Source organism: Hemiscyllium ocellatum, chromosome X, assembly GCF_020745735.1.
Source record: "Hemiscyllium ocellatum isolate sHemOce1 chromosome X, sHemOce1.pat.X.cur, whole genome shotgun sequence".
NCBI lineage: Eukaryota > Metazoa > Chordata > Chondrichthyes > Orectolobiformes > Hemiscylliidae > Hemiscyllium > Hemiscyllium ocellatum.
This window is the reverse complement of record NC_083453.1, coordinates 16,237,097-16,250,814: the sequence shown is the minus strand read 5'-3', so window position 1 is coordinate 16,250,814 and position 13,718 is coordinate 16,237,097. Positions and strand designations below refer to the sequence as shown.

The following is a 13,718-nucleotide window of genomic DNA, read 5'->3' as shown; positions in this document are numbered from 1 at the left end:
GTTAATCGAGTTAAATTTTCATGTTGTAAAATCTGAGAATTTGCTTCCGAAAAAGCAAGGAAGTCCTGAGTCGCTCAAGAGTTTTAATTATTTCGTCTTGGTCCTCACGAAACCAAATAAGGTCGGGGCAGCTACTTTTGTGTGACCTTTTTGTTTTAGTAATTGCAATTTGAACTGATTGTGCTTTAGAAATGATTACTGTTTTACTTGTATCTTCAAGAGTAGTTTCGTGTGATGGATTTTGCACGGAAATGCAGTATTGTATTGTGAGAGTCGTTTAAATAGTGGGCTTATTTTTGTGGCGGCAAAAGCCGTGTCGTGTGCGAGAGCGAGGAGTTTTGTATGGGGACGGTACAATGTTGCACGCTGTGCAGTGTTCGCTGACGTGAACTGCTTTTTTTTCGTCGGTAAACGGAATTTTATTTTCGATGGCTTCTCATCATTGTCTGATTTAAAATTGACTTTGGTACAAATTGGAATTTTAGCTGCATTGGAAATACCGCAGTGTGAATTTTTACATCCAGTATTTTCTCAAGTGTCGAAATAAGATTTGTGTTGTATATGAAAATAGTTCCGCGTTCAAAGGGAATTCTGCTTTTTCTCTTGATGAGAAAAGTGGCCTTTGGACCTCATTGAAAATAATTATCCTGCGGTGGTGTTTGGATTTACTTCCAACAACGTGTGCAGATGTTGCGTGACGCTTTCACTTGAATGTAAACATATTTCATCCTGTTCTGAAGCTGAAGTACTGTGTCCAGTTCTGGTTGCTATTTTATAGGAAGGATAGTATTAAGCTGAAAAGGGTTCAGAAAAGGTTTCCAAAGATGTTGCCGGGAATGGACGGTTTGTGTTATCACAATAGGCTGGGACTTTTTTTTACACTGGAACATAGGAGTTTGAGAGGTGACCTTTTATAGACGTTTATAAAATCATGAGGGGTATAGATAAGGTGAAGGCAGGAAATCCCGAGGGGACATATCTTAAGGTGAAAGGAGAAAGATTTAAAAGACGTGAGAGGCAACTGTTTTTGACATAGTTTGTGTATGGAATGAATTTCTAGAGGAAGTGGTGGATGCAGGTACAGTTACAACGTTTAAAATATATTTGGAAAAGTACATAAATATTTGGAGGGATATGGGCCAAGCACAGGCAGGTGGGCCTAGTTTTGTTTGGGATTATGGTCCGTAAAGACTGTTTGGACCGAAGAGTTTATTTCCGTGCTGTGTGACTAAGTCTATGAATTGCTGAAAATTGCATGAATTTGCACAAACTCAGATTTTATATTGCAGTTAACAGACTTTATTAAATGTGGATTTAATTTTTAAAATATCATTTGAGTAAATTTGGTATTAATTTTGGCTGTGCTGTTGCTGTCTGCTTATGGTATGATTAAAATGTAACATTGCAAAATAATGGGAATTAGTGCAATAAGATATCAAACTTGACAACCACAAATGCATAGGAACCATATGTTTCCCTTAAATTGGAGCGTGCACCATTATGAGGATAGAGCATATTCCTGCAAATATAAACTTAACCTGTGTTTCTTTTCCAATTCTAGTGCTATACAGGACTGTGTACTGCTGAACCTATATGTTAGATAACTATAGGCTATCTGGTTAAAATATATGGTGTGTGCTACTTATTAGCACTTTGATTCAAGAGGTGCAAAGACCAAGGTCACTTTTTTGATTTTTTTTAATGTCTGTGACTTTTATAGTAAATCATAAATGCAAAAGCTATAAATGGGGAGTATGAACATTTTTTGCCCCTCTGGCGAGAATTTTTCTGAAATGTTATAGATTTGGGAGTTGAAGTCTTTTATTTATTAATGTATTTGTGTAAATTCTAATCCTTTTGTGGTGAATTAATGATGAAGCAGTAGGAGTTCACTTGGTTGCTTGAAGTGCTTTAATATCTGCACAGTATAATGCAAAAGGCCATTTCAGTGGAGCTGGCATATTTGTGCTGGATTTACTTGTTGCAGACTAAACTTGCCTTGTTTGAATGCGTACTACAGTTGACTGTCAGGTTGAAAAATACGTACATTGCAAACAAAGATAGTGTTTGGAAGCTTAGTCCTATCTTTCCTCTGTAACTGCCCATGATATTCATTTATTTGTTAAATTATCAGGATTTACAATTTATTTTTGCATCAGATGCGTTCTTCTTAAATGACTTCCTCTAGGTAAAGTTAATGTTTTTGGTTGGAGAAAACACAGTTTTCTATATTTATACTTGTGTGTGCATACTTTATAATGCATCAGTTTCAGTGAAATGTTATCAAATTTATTCCCTAATTTAACATGTTGAATAGGATTTTAAAAAAGCTTTGTGCCCTTTTCTGAAGTCCTTGCAAAATATTCCAATGCATAAGTTTATTTTTATGTTCATAAAATGGTGAGATGTCATTGTAGTTATATTAACTGTTGCTTTTGCCTTTTGTGAATTTGTGTTTGGATTAAGCAGTTTCATGCCGACCTCCAAACAATCCTAACTATGCTGGTGTAATGTTTACATTAACTTCCAGCTGCCCTTGTGATCTTTAAGTGAGTTTGCAAGTTGGTGTTGGATCATCAAAAACTTTGTGCAGACATTTGCCTCGTGTAATTCTGCTGAAATTCATTTAATGTAGGTCTCTTGCAGCCAGTAGAGAAATGGACTTTGGTCCAATCATTCTTGACTACATTTGAACTGAAACCCTAAAGGTGAAATACTTGTCCAAACCTCCTGTACCATTATTGCACGCATCACATTTTTTTTCAAGTATATACATTGATTCAGAATGGAGCTGAAAATGCAGGGAACTTTGAGAAGCTTTTTTATGTCTGTTACCCTAATACTTATTTTCACTTGCACCTGGTATGAATTAGCAGAAGAAGGTTTTATTACTTTAGACTGAGACAGTGCATTTCCTTAAGATGTTTTGTATCAGCTTCAGTAGAAGATCATTTTCAAACCGTTTCCCAGTTTCATGACCAGCCGTTGATGTCACTTTTTTAATTTTACTGCAGTCCAGGGCTTCACTGTAAACTGCATGTGAAGAGCTGTATTGGGAGAAATTTTCCTGCTTACTTATTTGTAGCTACATTTGAAATGTGAGCATAAAACAAATTTCAAGTTTTCCTGCAAATAATGAACCGAGGAAATAAACTCCCTGCATGCAAATTTAATAACTAAATTATTTAGACTATTCTGTTTTTGATATGTAGTTTTAGTTCTGTTATCTTGATTTCTGTTTTCCTGACTAATATGTATCCATCAAAATTTGGATCAATGCAAAGTCGTCTTTATTTTTCATATTTTGCCCTCTTTCATCAATTAAAACAATTTTAACACACATTTTTGTTTCTTGCGCGTTGCCTATCAGTTACACCTTTTTTTTTATAAAAAAAACTATAAACCTTGAAGCTCCGGGCGGCATGGTGGCTTAGTTGTTAGCATTGATGCCTCACAGTGCCAGGGACCGGGGTTTGATCCCAGCCTTGGGTGACTGTCTGTATGGAGTTTGCACGTTCTCCCCGTGTCTGTGGGTTTCCTCTGGGTGCTCCAGTTTCCTCCTACAGTTCAAACATGTGCAGGTTAGCTGAATTGGCCATGCTAAATCGCCCATAGTGTCCATGGATGTGCAGGCTTGGTGCATTAGTCAGGGGAAATGTAGTGTAATAGGGCCTGTTTCCACACTGTTGGGATTCTATGTAACTCTATGTAAGAACTAAGCAATGCCATCTGCCATTTGCACACGCAGGACACCATATATTGTGCAGAAATGTTTCCAAGTTGTATTTGTCCAGAAGTTGTAATCATGTCCAGAGTCTGCTGGAACAATTTTTGCATTGTGGAAAATTAACTGTAGTTTGGTACAAGTGAAATAATGGACCAGCCAGCAGGACTGAATGAATTAATGATTTGAATTTTCCAAGATAATGTAATCTGGCGATTAGGATTGATTTTTCTCTGATTTTAATTGAGTAAGTTTTGTAGTATTAACAGTAAAAATAACTCGCTAAATCTGTTAATTTCTCCTGTTTCGAATCAAGTGCACTTGCCCAAATAAAATTAACCTAAATAAAAAAGTTAATCTGAGCCTTTTTACACAATGGTTATGATTTATGAAAGGCCAGTTTTTAAAACCAGCAATGATTGTACCAGTTGATTGGTCAGTTATATCAACCAACTCTGAGCTTTCTGAAGTCAACGTAAGCATACTAAAATGTTGTGATGCAGAGCATTAGAAAGTGTAGATTCACTAAATCACTTGACATATCTAACTTATTCTACCTGAAAAGTCTACAGTCTGCTATCATCATGCCATCTAACTGATCTGACTTTGTGCTTCACTGCCCTACTTGGAAGACTCTTCCAGTTATTTGATTGTGAGAGATTCTTCCTAACCATGCTCAATTGACTTTTGCTAGTTTGTACTTCTCTTCCCTTATCCTACATTTAATTTTGAAAAGATAGCTTTCTTTTTTATTCCATTGAATGCATCAGTTTTAATACAATTCTAATGCTTGGGATCAGCCTTGTGACTGTTCTCTTCCACTGTCTGGACTTGAATGTTTCCCTTTTGTCTTTATGATTGGAACTAACTGCAGCAATTGATAGATGACATGACCAGAGTGCTGTAGCGTTCCAGCATGACAGCCTTAAGTGTGCGTTGATGTGGCAATGTAATTTAGTATTCTATTTATTGAATTACTTTGCACTTTGCACTGACCAGGTGTTGAGTTTACCAATTTCAGGTCACTTCTAGCCCCTCCATTAATTGCTGTAATGTTGTACTTTAGTAAATATGCCTTCTGCTGGAGATGTTTGTTCCGATCCTTTTGTAGTATCCTTACTGCCCTGCTAAAACTTTGGTGTCACTGCCTCATCCTGTACTGTAGTGTGAAGTCTTCGGCACCTGAAGTTCAGAAAATAATCCCACAATAATGACGCGGGTGACTGAATGTATTTTCAAAAGGTGCTTTGGTTTGGCTCTTGTTGCATGGCTTTGGTTTCCATCTACGTTGCTGCCACAAAGCTACATTCAGTTTCCAGATTGACTCGCTCCATAAACAACATACCACCCGAAAAATTAGTTTGTGTGAGAACAGTGTCTCATTTGGCATGAAATTTGAATATGGTAGGGGTGGGTTGGTGATTAGGTTAATAAACACAGCTTTACAAATTGTTACATTATTCCTGAACTCTTGTACATCACACAAGTGAGTATAAATATTTGAGAATTTTTTTCAAGGATAGATGAAACTAAGCAAATCCCCTTTCTTGTCTTGTTACAGTTACATAATGTGAAATTTTGGTCAAAAACTACGACCACGTTAGGACACCAAATCTGGTTATTTGCCATTTCCTTTACTTTTGAATCTTTTCGGAATGTTTGAACACCTCCAAATACGAATGTTGAATTAGCACTCTATGGTTGCATAGTGGTCTATTTTCTGCTTGATACTATGGAAGATGTTGTATTTAATCTAGGTTTACCCCTGACTAACATATCTAACACTATGGGCAATTTAGCATGGCCAATTCACCTGACCTGCACATCTTTGGATCGTGGGAGGAGGCTGGAGCACCTGGAGGAAACCCATGCAGACACTGGGGGCGAGTGTTCAAACTCCACACAGACAGTTGCCCGAGGTGGGACTTGAACCCAGGTCCTTGGTGCTGTGAGGTAGCAGTGCTGGCCACTGCGCTACCATGTTGCCCCAAAGATATAAAAGAGACCTAAGGGGCAACCTTTTCACACAGAGGGTGGTACGTGTATGGCTGTCAGAGGAAGTGGTGGAGACTAGTGCAATTACAACACTTTAAAGGCATCTGGATGAGGATATGAATAGGAAGGGTTTGGAGGGATATGGGCCAGGTGCTGGCAGGTTGGACCAAAGGGTCTGTTTCCATGCTGTATATCTCTATGACTATGACACTATGGAAGATTGGCAGGAAAATTAAATAGTGATCTGCTTGGGAAGTGTTGAGGGACTTTATATGGACTAAAGTGTTGAGGTTCCACACCCACAAGTGCAAGCACATGGAATTTTGGCAATCTATTGACATGTGTGAGGACCTAGTTGCACATACTTTATCGTGCATTCATTTGTATATAGGAGGTTAAATGTGATTTGATTGGAGGTGTTGAGGGTGATGAAAGCATTTGATAATGTACAGAACAATTTCCTCTGGTTAGGAGTGTCAGGAATGGGAGAGTCTTTAAAATCAGAGCTAATCTGTTCAGTAAGTGCTACTTCACACACAAGGTAAGTGGAACTTTGGATCTCTTTGCCCAAAAAAGATTGAGGTTTGATTATTCGAATATTGCAAAACTGCTAATTTTGTTGGGTAAAGGTATTCAAGGATATAGAACCATGGAGTTAAAATACAGGTCAGTTGTATCACATTTGGCAGTATTTCTGGGAGGTGGGAATGGTCCATGGCTTTAAGATCATTGGCATTCCTTTCTCTGGTTCCATTTTATTTGTACTTTCTCTTGCCTAGTGGAGTTCTCCAAAGAATTGTGTCCCTTTGTATGGGAGTTTACTTCGTCGATTTCTTCTGAACGAGGGTCTACCATTGATGCCTTGCATTTCTTGAGAGAGAAGCCTTCCTCATGATTTTGAAATGTTTCTTTTATTGTCCTCTCGCTCAAGACCCTTCCTTGAGCCGAGCGCGAAAGATTTGCTTTTGTAGTTCAAACTTGGGCATCCTACGCACATGGCCAACCCAGTGCAATTGGTCTCGGATGATTGTGGTTTTGATGCTGGTTCTATTAGCTGCTTCAAGGACACTGATATAGTTAATGTTTGTCATAGAGATGTAAAACACGGAAACAGATCCTTTGATCCAACTCATCCATGCTGACCAAATGTTCTAACCTAATCTAGTCCCATTTGCCAGCACTTGGCCCATATTCCTATAAACCCTTCTTATTCATGTACCCATCCAGGTGCCTTTTAAATGTTGTAATTGTACCAGCCTCCACCACTTCCTCTGGCAGCTCATTCTGTACATGCACCACCCTCTGCGTGAAAATGTTGTCCCTTAGATCCTTTTAAGTTTTTCCACTCTCCCCCTAAACCTATGCCCTCTAGTTCTGGACTTCCCCACTCCAGGGAAGATACCTTGTCTATTTACCCTATCCGTGATTTTATAAACTTCTATATGGTAACCCCTCAGCCTCCAATGCTCCAGGGAAAACAGCACCCGCCTATTCAGTCTCCCCTATAGCTCAAATCCTCCAACCATGGCAACATCCTTGTGAATTATTTCTGAACCCTTTTAAAGTTTCGCAACATCTGTCCTATAGGAGGGAGACCAGAATTGTGCACAATATTCCAAAACTGGTCTAATCAATGTCCTGTACAGTCACCGCATGATCTCCCAACTCCTATACTCGATACTCTGACCAATAAAGGCAAGCATACTAAACACTGCCTTCACAATCCTATCGATCTGCGACTCTACTTTCAAGGAGCTATGAACCTGCACTCCAAGGTCTCTTTGTTCAGCAACACTCCCCAGGACCTTACCATTAAGTGTATAAGTCCTACTGTGATTTGCCTTTCCATAACGCAGCACCTCACATTTATCTAAACTAAACTTCATCTGCCAGTCCTCAGCCCATTGGCCCATCTGATCAAATCCCATTGTACTCTAAGATAACCTTCACTGTCCATTACACCTCCAACTTTGGTGTCCTCTACAAACTTACTAAACCTCCTATGTTCACATCCAATCATTTACATAAATGATGAAAAACAGTGGACCCAGCACTGATCCTTGTGGAACACCACTGTTCACAGGCTTCTAGTCTGAAAGGCAACCCTCCATCACCACCCTCTGACTTCTACCTTCTAGCCAGTTCTGTATTCAAAAGGCTAGTTCTCCTTGTATTCCATGAGATTTAACCTTGTAAACCAGTCTCCCATTGGGAACCTTGTCGAATGTCTTACTGAAGTCCATATAGATCACAGCCAGTGCTCTGCCCTCATCAATCCTCTTTGTTACTTATTTAAAAAACACAATCAAGTTTGTGAGACTTGATTTCCCACGCACGAAGCTATGTTGACTATCCTTAATCAGTCCTTGCCTTTCCAAATACATGTAAGTCTTCAGGCTTCTCTCTAACAACCTGCCACCAATAATGTCAGGCTCGCTGTTGTGGGTTCCCTAGCTTTTCCTTACCACCTTTCTTAAATAGTGGAACCATGTTAGCTAAACTCCAGTCTTCCAGCACCTCACATGCCCTTTCCTAACTTCCCACAGAGTTCTAGGGTACACCTGATCAGGTCCTGGGGATTTATCCACCTTGTATACATTTTAAGACATCCAGCGCCACCACCTCTCTAATATCGTCCCAGCTGATGTGGAGAATCTTCTTAAGCAACATTGGTACTTCTCAAGGGTCTTGAGATGGCATTAGGTTCTCGTTTCAGAGATATATACAAAAGTTGGTAGGATTTATACACCAGGATTTTCATCTCAGAACAGATGTCACAGTTATCAAAGACTCTAACCCTTGGGGTATCTGAAGGTGATGCTCACAGGTTGGGTGCAATGTTGAATCTCTGCATTGATATCAACCTTAATTTGAGATGTAGCTGGTAAGGGAAATGTTCTGCATTTGGGAGGATTTCTTTATTGATCTTAATGGGTTTTAAGTTGGGATGGGTCATGTTGAGGCCACGGCCATTTCTTTGGTATGCTCCTGTGTAGGCATTAAGTGGGGCTTGAAGACTCTCTTCCAAGAGAGCGCAGTTCACCTTGTCATCCACATGCTAAAGTTCAGCAAGTGAGGTTAGTGTAATTTTCTTGGTTGCAAGTGCTTGAGGTCGAAAGTGTCTATGGATGGAAAAACGTCCACACTGCTGGGAAGTGATGACAGGATGGAGAATGGTAGTAATGAAGATGGAGAAAAGGGTGGGAGTGACGACAGATTCCTGCCTGACCTCTATCTTGACCTCAAGGATTCTGTCATTTTTACTGCTGGGAAGGACTATTGTCAAAATCTTGTGTTGGGGACTGAGAATGTTGATGAATTTCACTGGAAAGTTGGCCTTTGACAGGACATTCCATAGCGCATCTTGATTGAGTCAAAAGCCTTGGTCAGATTGATGAAGGGCATGTAGAGATGTTGCTGTTCCTGGAAACTCTTTGGGAGTTGCTGAGCTGCAAATAGTTCCATGGTTTAGTTGGAAGCCACGGTGACTTTCAAGATGGGTCCCCTCGGGCTGGGGGAAGGTGCCTGAAAGGATTTGGATGGTGATCCTCCTGCTGGCAGAGAGCAGGGAGTTCGATGGAGTCAATTATTAAGGATGTAATAACTGGGTATTTAGAAAGCGCTGACAGAATCACTCCAAGTCAGCATGGATTCACTAAAAGGAAATCATACTTGACAAATCTCATTCTTTGGGGATGTGACTAGTAGAGTTGTCAAGGGTGAATCAGTGAATGTTGTGTATCTGGACTTTTGAAAGGCTTTTGACAAGATCCCACATGAGATTAGTAAGCAAAATTAAAGCTCATGGTTTTGAAGGTCATGTATTTATGTGGATAGAGAACTGTTTGCCAAACAGGAAACAGAGAGTTGGAATAAATGGGTCCTTTTCACAGTGGTAAGCAGTGACAGCTAGGGTACCACCGGGTTTGGTGTGGGGACTCGAGCTGTTCACAATATGCATTAATGATTTGGCCAAAAGAATTGAATGTAATATCTCAATTTGCAGAAGACACAAAGCTGAGTGGCAGTGTCTACTGTGAGGAGGATGCTAAAAGGCTGCAGGGTGAATTGAACAGGCTGACTGAGTGGGCAAATATTTGGTAAATGCAATATAATGTGGATTAGTGTGAGATTATCCTTTTTGGCAAACACAGGAAGGCAGATTATTATTTGAATGGTGAGGTGCAACAAGACCTGGGTGTCATAGTGGAACAGTTGTGAAGATTGGTATGCAGCTGGAGCAGGCAGTGAGGAAAGCTAATGGCATGCTGGCCTTCATTGCAAGAGGATTTGAGTATAGGAGTAGGGATGTCTAGCCACAATTATACAGGGCCTTGGTGAGGCCACTCCTTGAGTATTGTGTGCAGTTTTGGCCGCCTAATCTTGTTGTTGAGGGAGTCCAGTGAAGGGTTACCAGACTGATTCCCAGGATGGCAGGACTGACATATGAAGATAAACTAGATTGACTGGGCCTGTACTCACTTGAATTTAGAAGAATGAGGGCAGATCTCATAGAAACATAAAATCCTGATGGGACTGGACAGACTAGATGCAGGAAGAATGTTCTCAGTGTTGTGGAAGTCCTGAACTAGGGGTCACAGTCTGAGAATAAGGGTAAGCCATTCAGGACCGCGATGAGGAATATTTTTTTCACTCCGTTGTAAACCTGTGCAATTCTCTTCCATAGTAAGCTGTTGGGGCTGATTGGTTAGATGTTTTCAAGATCGAGCTGGATGTGGCCCTTGCGGCTAAAGTGGTCAAGGGTATAGAGAGAAAGTAGGAGTGGGGTACTGATATTGCATGATCAGCCATGATATTGAATGGTGGTGCAGGGTTGAATGGCCTACTCCACCTGTTTTCTATGTTTCCTTGTTAGTTGTCACTGATAAGCTAGGATCTAGTTAAATGATGGAATGGGTTGATTTTCCTCCTTTTAAAAAGATATAATTTGCAAACCCTCCACCTAGTTCGGGCAAGTTCCCTTCTTGAACTGACAAGGTGAGAAACAAAGCATCTTGCTGACTTGTGTTAGCAATATTTGTAATATTAGCATATAATGTAATATTAGTGGGCTTCTCCAATTTGAATCTATTACCTTTTTCTTTTTTAATTCTCACAGCGGATTTATGAAACTTGTAGTGACTCTTAACATTAACTGAATAGTAATACAATCTCTTCCTCCTAACTTGTTAGTAGCTACCCAGGACTGGCTGGTGGAGTTAAGTTATGGATCAACCATGACAGGCTTGAAGGCTGAACTACCTAATCCTGTTGTGTAATGTATTGAAAGCTAAAATAAAAATAATTTGTTTTTTTGGTAGCATAGTTATTCGATCCTGGTATTTGGCTATTTTCAGGGATCTTTGATAAACATTGCTCAATGTGCAGTACATTTGATTGGTAAAGGTTGGTATGAGAATTGTACATTAAGGGTATGAAGCCCTGGGCATGTTCATTTGTGAGGGAAACAGTGTGGTTCATCCCCTCCACCCCACCCCAATTCAAAGCACAATGCCAGCATAGTATCTTTTTGTTTTTTTAAGCATACACTTTCTGTTTCTATGCAAAAACACTGTCTCCTAATTTATTTTTCAGGTGCTTCAGTAAGGGGTGTGGATTCTGGAAAAAGTGCAGCATGGATGGAATGGAATCAAGTAATGAAGATAATTGCACAAATGCCACAGGTCTGGTTTACTGTTGGTGTTAGGTGTTTGTGTGTGTGCTCATTCTGTACTAGTCCTGGTGTGCTTTGTTTGTCAGTGAAAACCTGACCACTTAGCAGCATTAGTATTGAAATACTGTTTTGCAGTGTATCTGATAGCATTCCTATGTGCGCTGATTACTCTGCCTTTTTCACCACTACCTCTCACTTTCCTTTTTGTTTTAATGCTCTGACATTCAGTTGTGTATTCTCTCATATTCCCTCCCTTTCAATCTATTTCCTGCTCCCCTTGCTTTTGGGCCCTCCCCCATGTGTGCTTGCAAAAAAAAAACGTAATTGTATGATTTGTCTTTCAGCCTCTTTTGAATAGCCAAAGGCCTTTCACACTAATGTGTAGCATAAAGTTAATATCATGAAACGTGGTTCACTTTGTTTTGTATGACTTTGAGTGGCTTTTCTATCCTGTCCAATTAGAATGGCTAGTAAAAAATGAGGTCTGTAGATGCTGGAGATCACAGCTGAAAATGTGTTGCTGGTCAAAGCACAGCAGGCCAGGCAGCATCTCAGGAATAGAGAATTTGACGTTTCGAGCATAAGCCCTTCATCAGTTTCCTGATGAAGGGCTTATGCTCGAAACGTCAAATTCTCTATTCCTGAGATGCTGCCTGGCCTGCTGTGCTTTGACCAGCAACACATTTTCAGCCTCAATTAGAATGGCTCCTGACTGGAGGAAAGTCTGGGTCACGTGTGAATTTTGTATCCTTTTGAAGGTGCACTGAAATTAGCCATTAAAACATCTTATAACTATATTGTGGTCAGTCATTTCTGTACTTCAAAATTGTTTGTTGACCTGCATAGAACTGCTAAAGACATTTCTCTGCCAGCCTATATTCAACTGATCAACAGCTAAGCAGATCTAGGTTCAAGAAATCCTTCTTTTGAAGTGACATTTTATCTACAGGATCTGTGTTCTCTGCAGCTTTAGAAAGTCAGTTTTACCTTAAGCTAAGCACTGGAAAGATTGAAACTATCATTTTGGGCTCCTCCTGTTGAAATACCATCACATGGATGCTTTTGTAGTGTGAAAGTTGTACTGCACAGTAATCTATAGTGGCAAATGCTGAACATTTTAATAAATGCATACTAAGCTGTAACTTGTAGTAATTGCAAGCTGTTACCTTTAGGATTCTGAATTCTTTCTTTTGTAAACCTTCCTGTGATGTATTAGGAAGGCAAATAGGATGCTGTTTATTATAAGGAGAGTGGAATATAAAAGTAGGGAAAGTTTGACTGCAACTGTACAAGGCCTCAGTGAGACCATGTCTGGAGTACTGTTTACTGTTTTGGTCTCCTTATTCAAAAAGGATATGATTGTGTTCGCAGTTCAGAGAAGGTTCACTTGACTCATTCCTGGGATAGAGGACTTAAGAAAGGTTGAACAGTTGGGCATGTACCCATTGCAGTTTAGAACAATGAGATTATCATACTGAAACATGTAAGATCCTGAGGGGACTTGACAGGTTGGCTTCTGAGAGGATGTTTCTACTTTGGAATTAGGGGACACAATTTAAGAATGAGGAACTTCAGACCATGAACTCAGTTCATCATTTTTGTCTGGTTTTCTTAGTTTAGCTTTCAACAGAGCTGAGTGATGTTCTGGCATTAATACACTCTGGACTGATCTCTCTTTTCCATAATCATCACCAACTGGTCTGCTGCTTGTTCACACATGATCTCAAATGTCCCTCATCCTGTTGCATTCCCTGTCCTTCCATTCTGTTCAGCTTGCTTCTCCCACTTGACTTGGAACAGTGTATCTCTGGCTCTCATTTGCCTTATATTCAACACAAGGATAATTCATATTTAAGCTTGCTTCTGTTATTCATTTTATCAATGCTTGCACACGATTGTTCTCCTTCAGAAGGTGGCTCAATATCGCTGTGTTAGTGTTCACAAAGTTTTAATTGCTAAACCTGTTCGCTAAATGTTTTCAAATAAAGCACAAATGCTAGCGTAGACTCCGAAAGCCATTGTAGCACCAAAGGGGACCAGTTAGCCCACTTTTTTTTATCACCGACTCTTGAAGAGCTGGCTGCTTCGTTGATTTATCTCCTGTGCGTACTGTCATAGAGTCAGAGTCATACAGTATGGAAGCAGACCCTTCAGTTCAACTCATCCATGCCGACCAAGTTTCCTAAACTAAATTAGTCCCGTTTACCTGTGTTTTGGCCCTTATCCCTCTAAACCTTTCCTATTCATGTATCTGTCCAAATGTCTTTAAAATATTGCAATTGTACTCTCCTCTGCCACTTCCTCTGGCAGCTCATTTTACATATG

General features: G+C 39.9%; 1 protein-coding gene across 8 annotated transcripts in view; it reads left to right on the top strand.

The window, feature by feature from the left end:
* Window positions 1–13,718, top strand: part of kmt2d (lysine (K)-specific methyltransferase 2D) — a 248,665-nt gene that overhangs the window by 50,377 nt on the left and 184,570 nt on the right. For all 8 annotated transcript variants that reach the window (XM_060821028.1, XM_060821029.1, XM_060821036.1 and 5 more), the window contains exon 2: window positions 11,315–11,403. In XM_060821028.1, coding sequence (XP_060677011.1) covers window positions 11,355–11,403 — 49 coding nt within the window. In that variant the 5' untranslated portion in view covers window positions 11,315–11,354. The remainder of the gene's footprint in view (window positions 1–11,314; window positions 11,404–13,718) is intronic.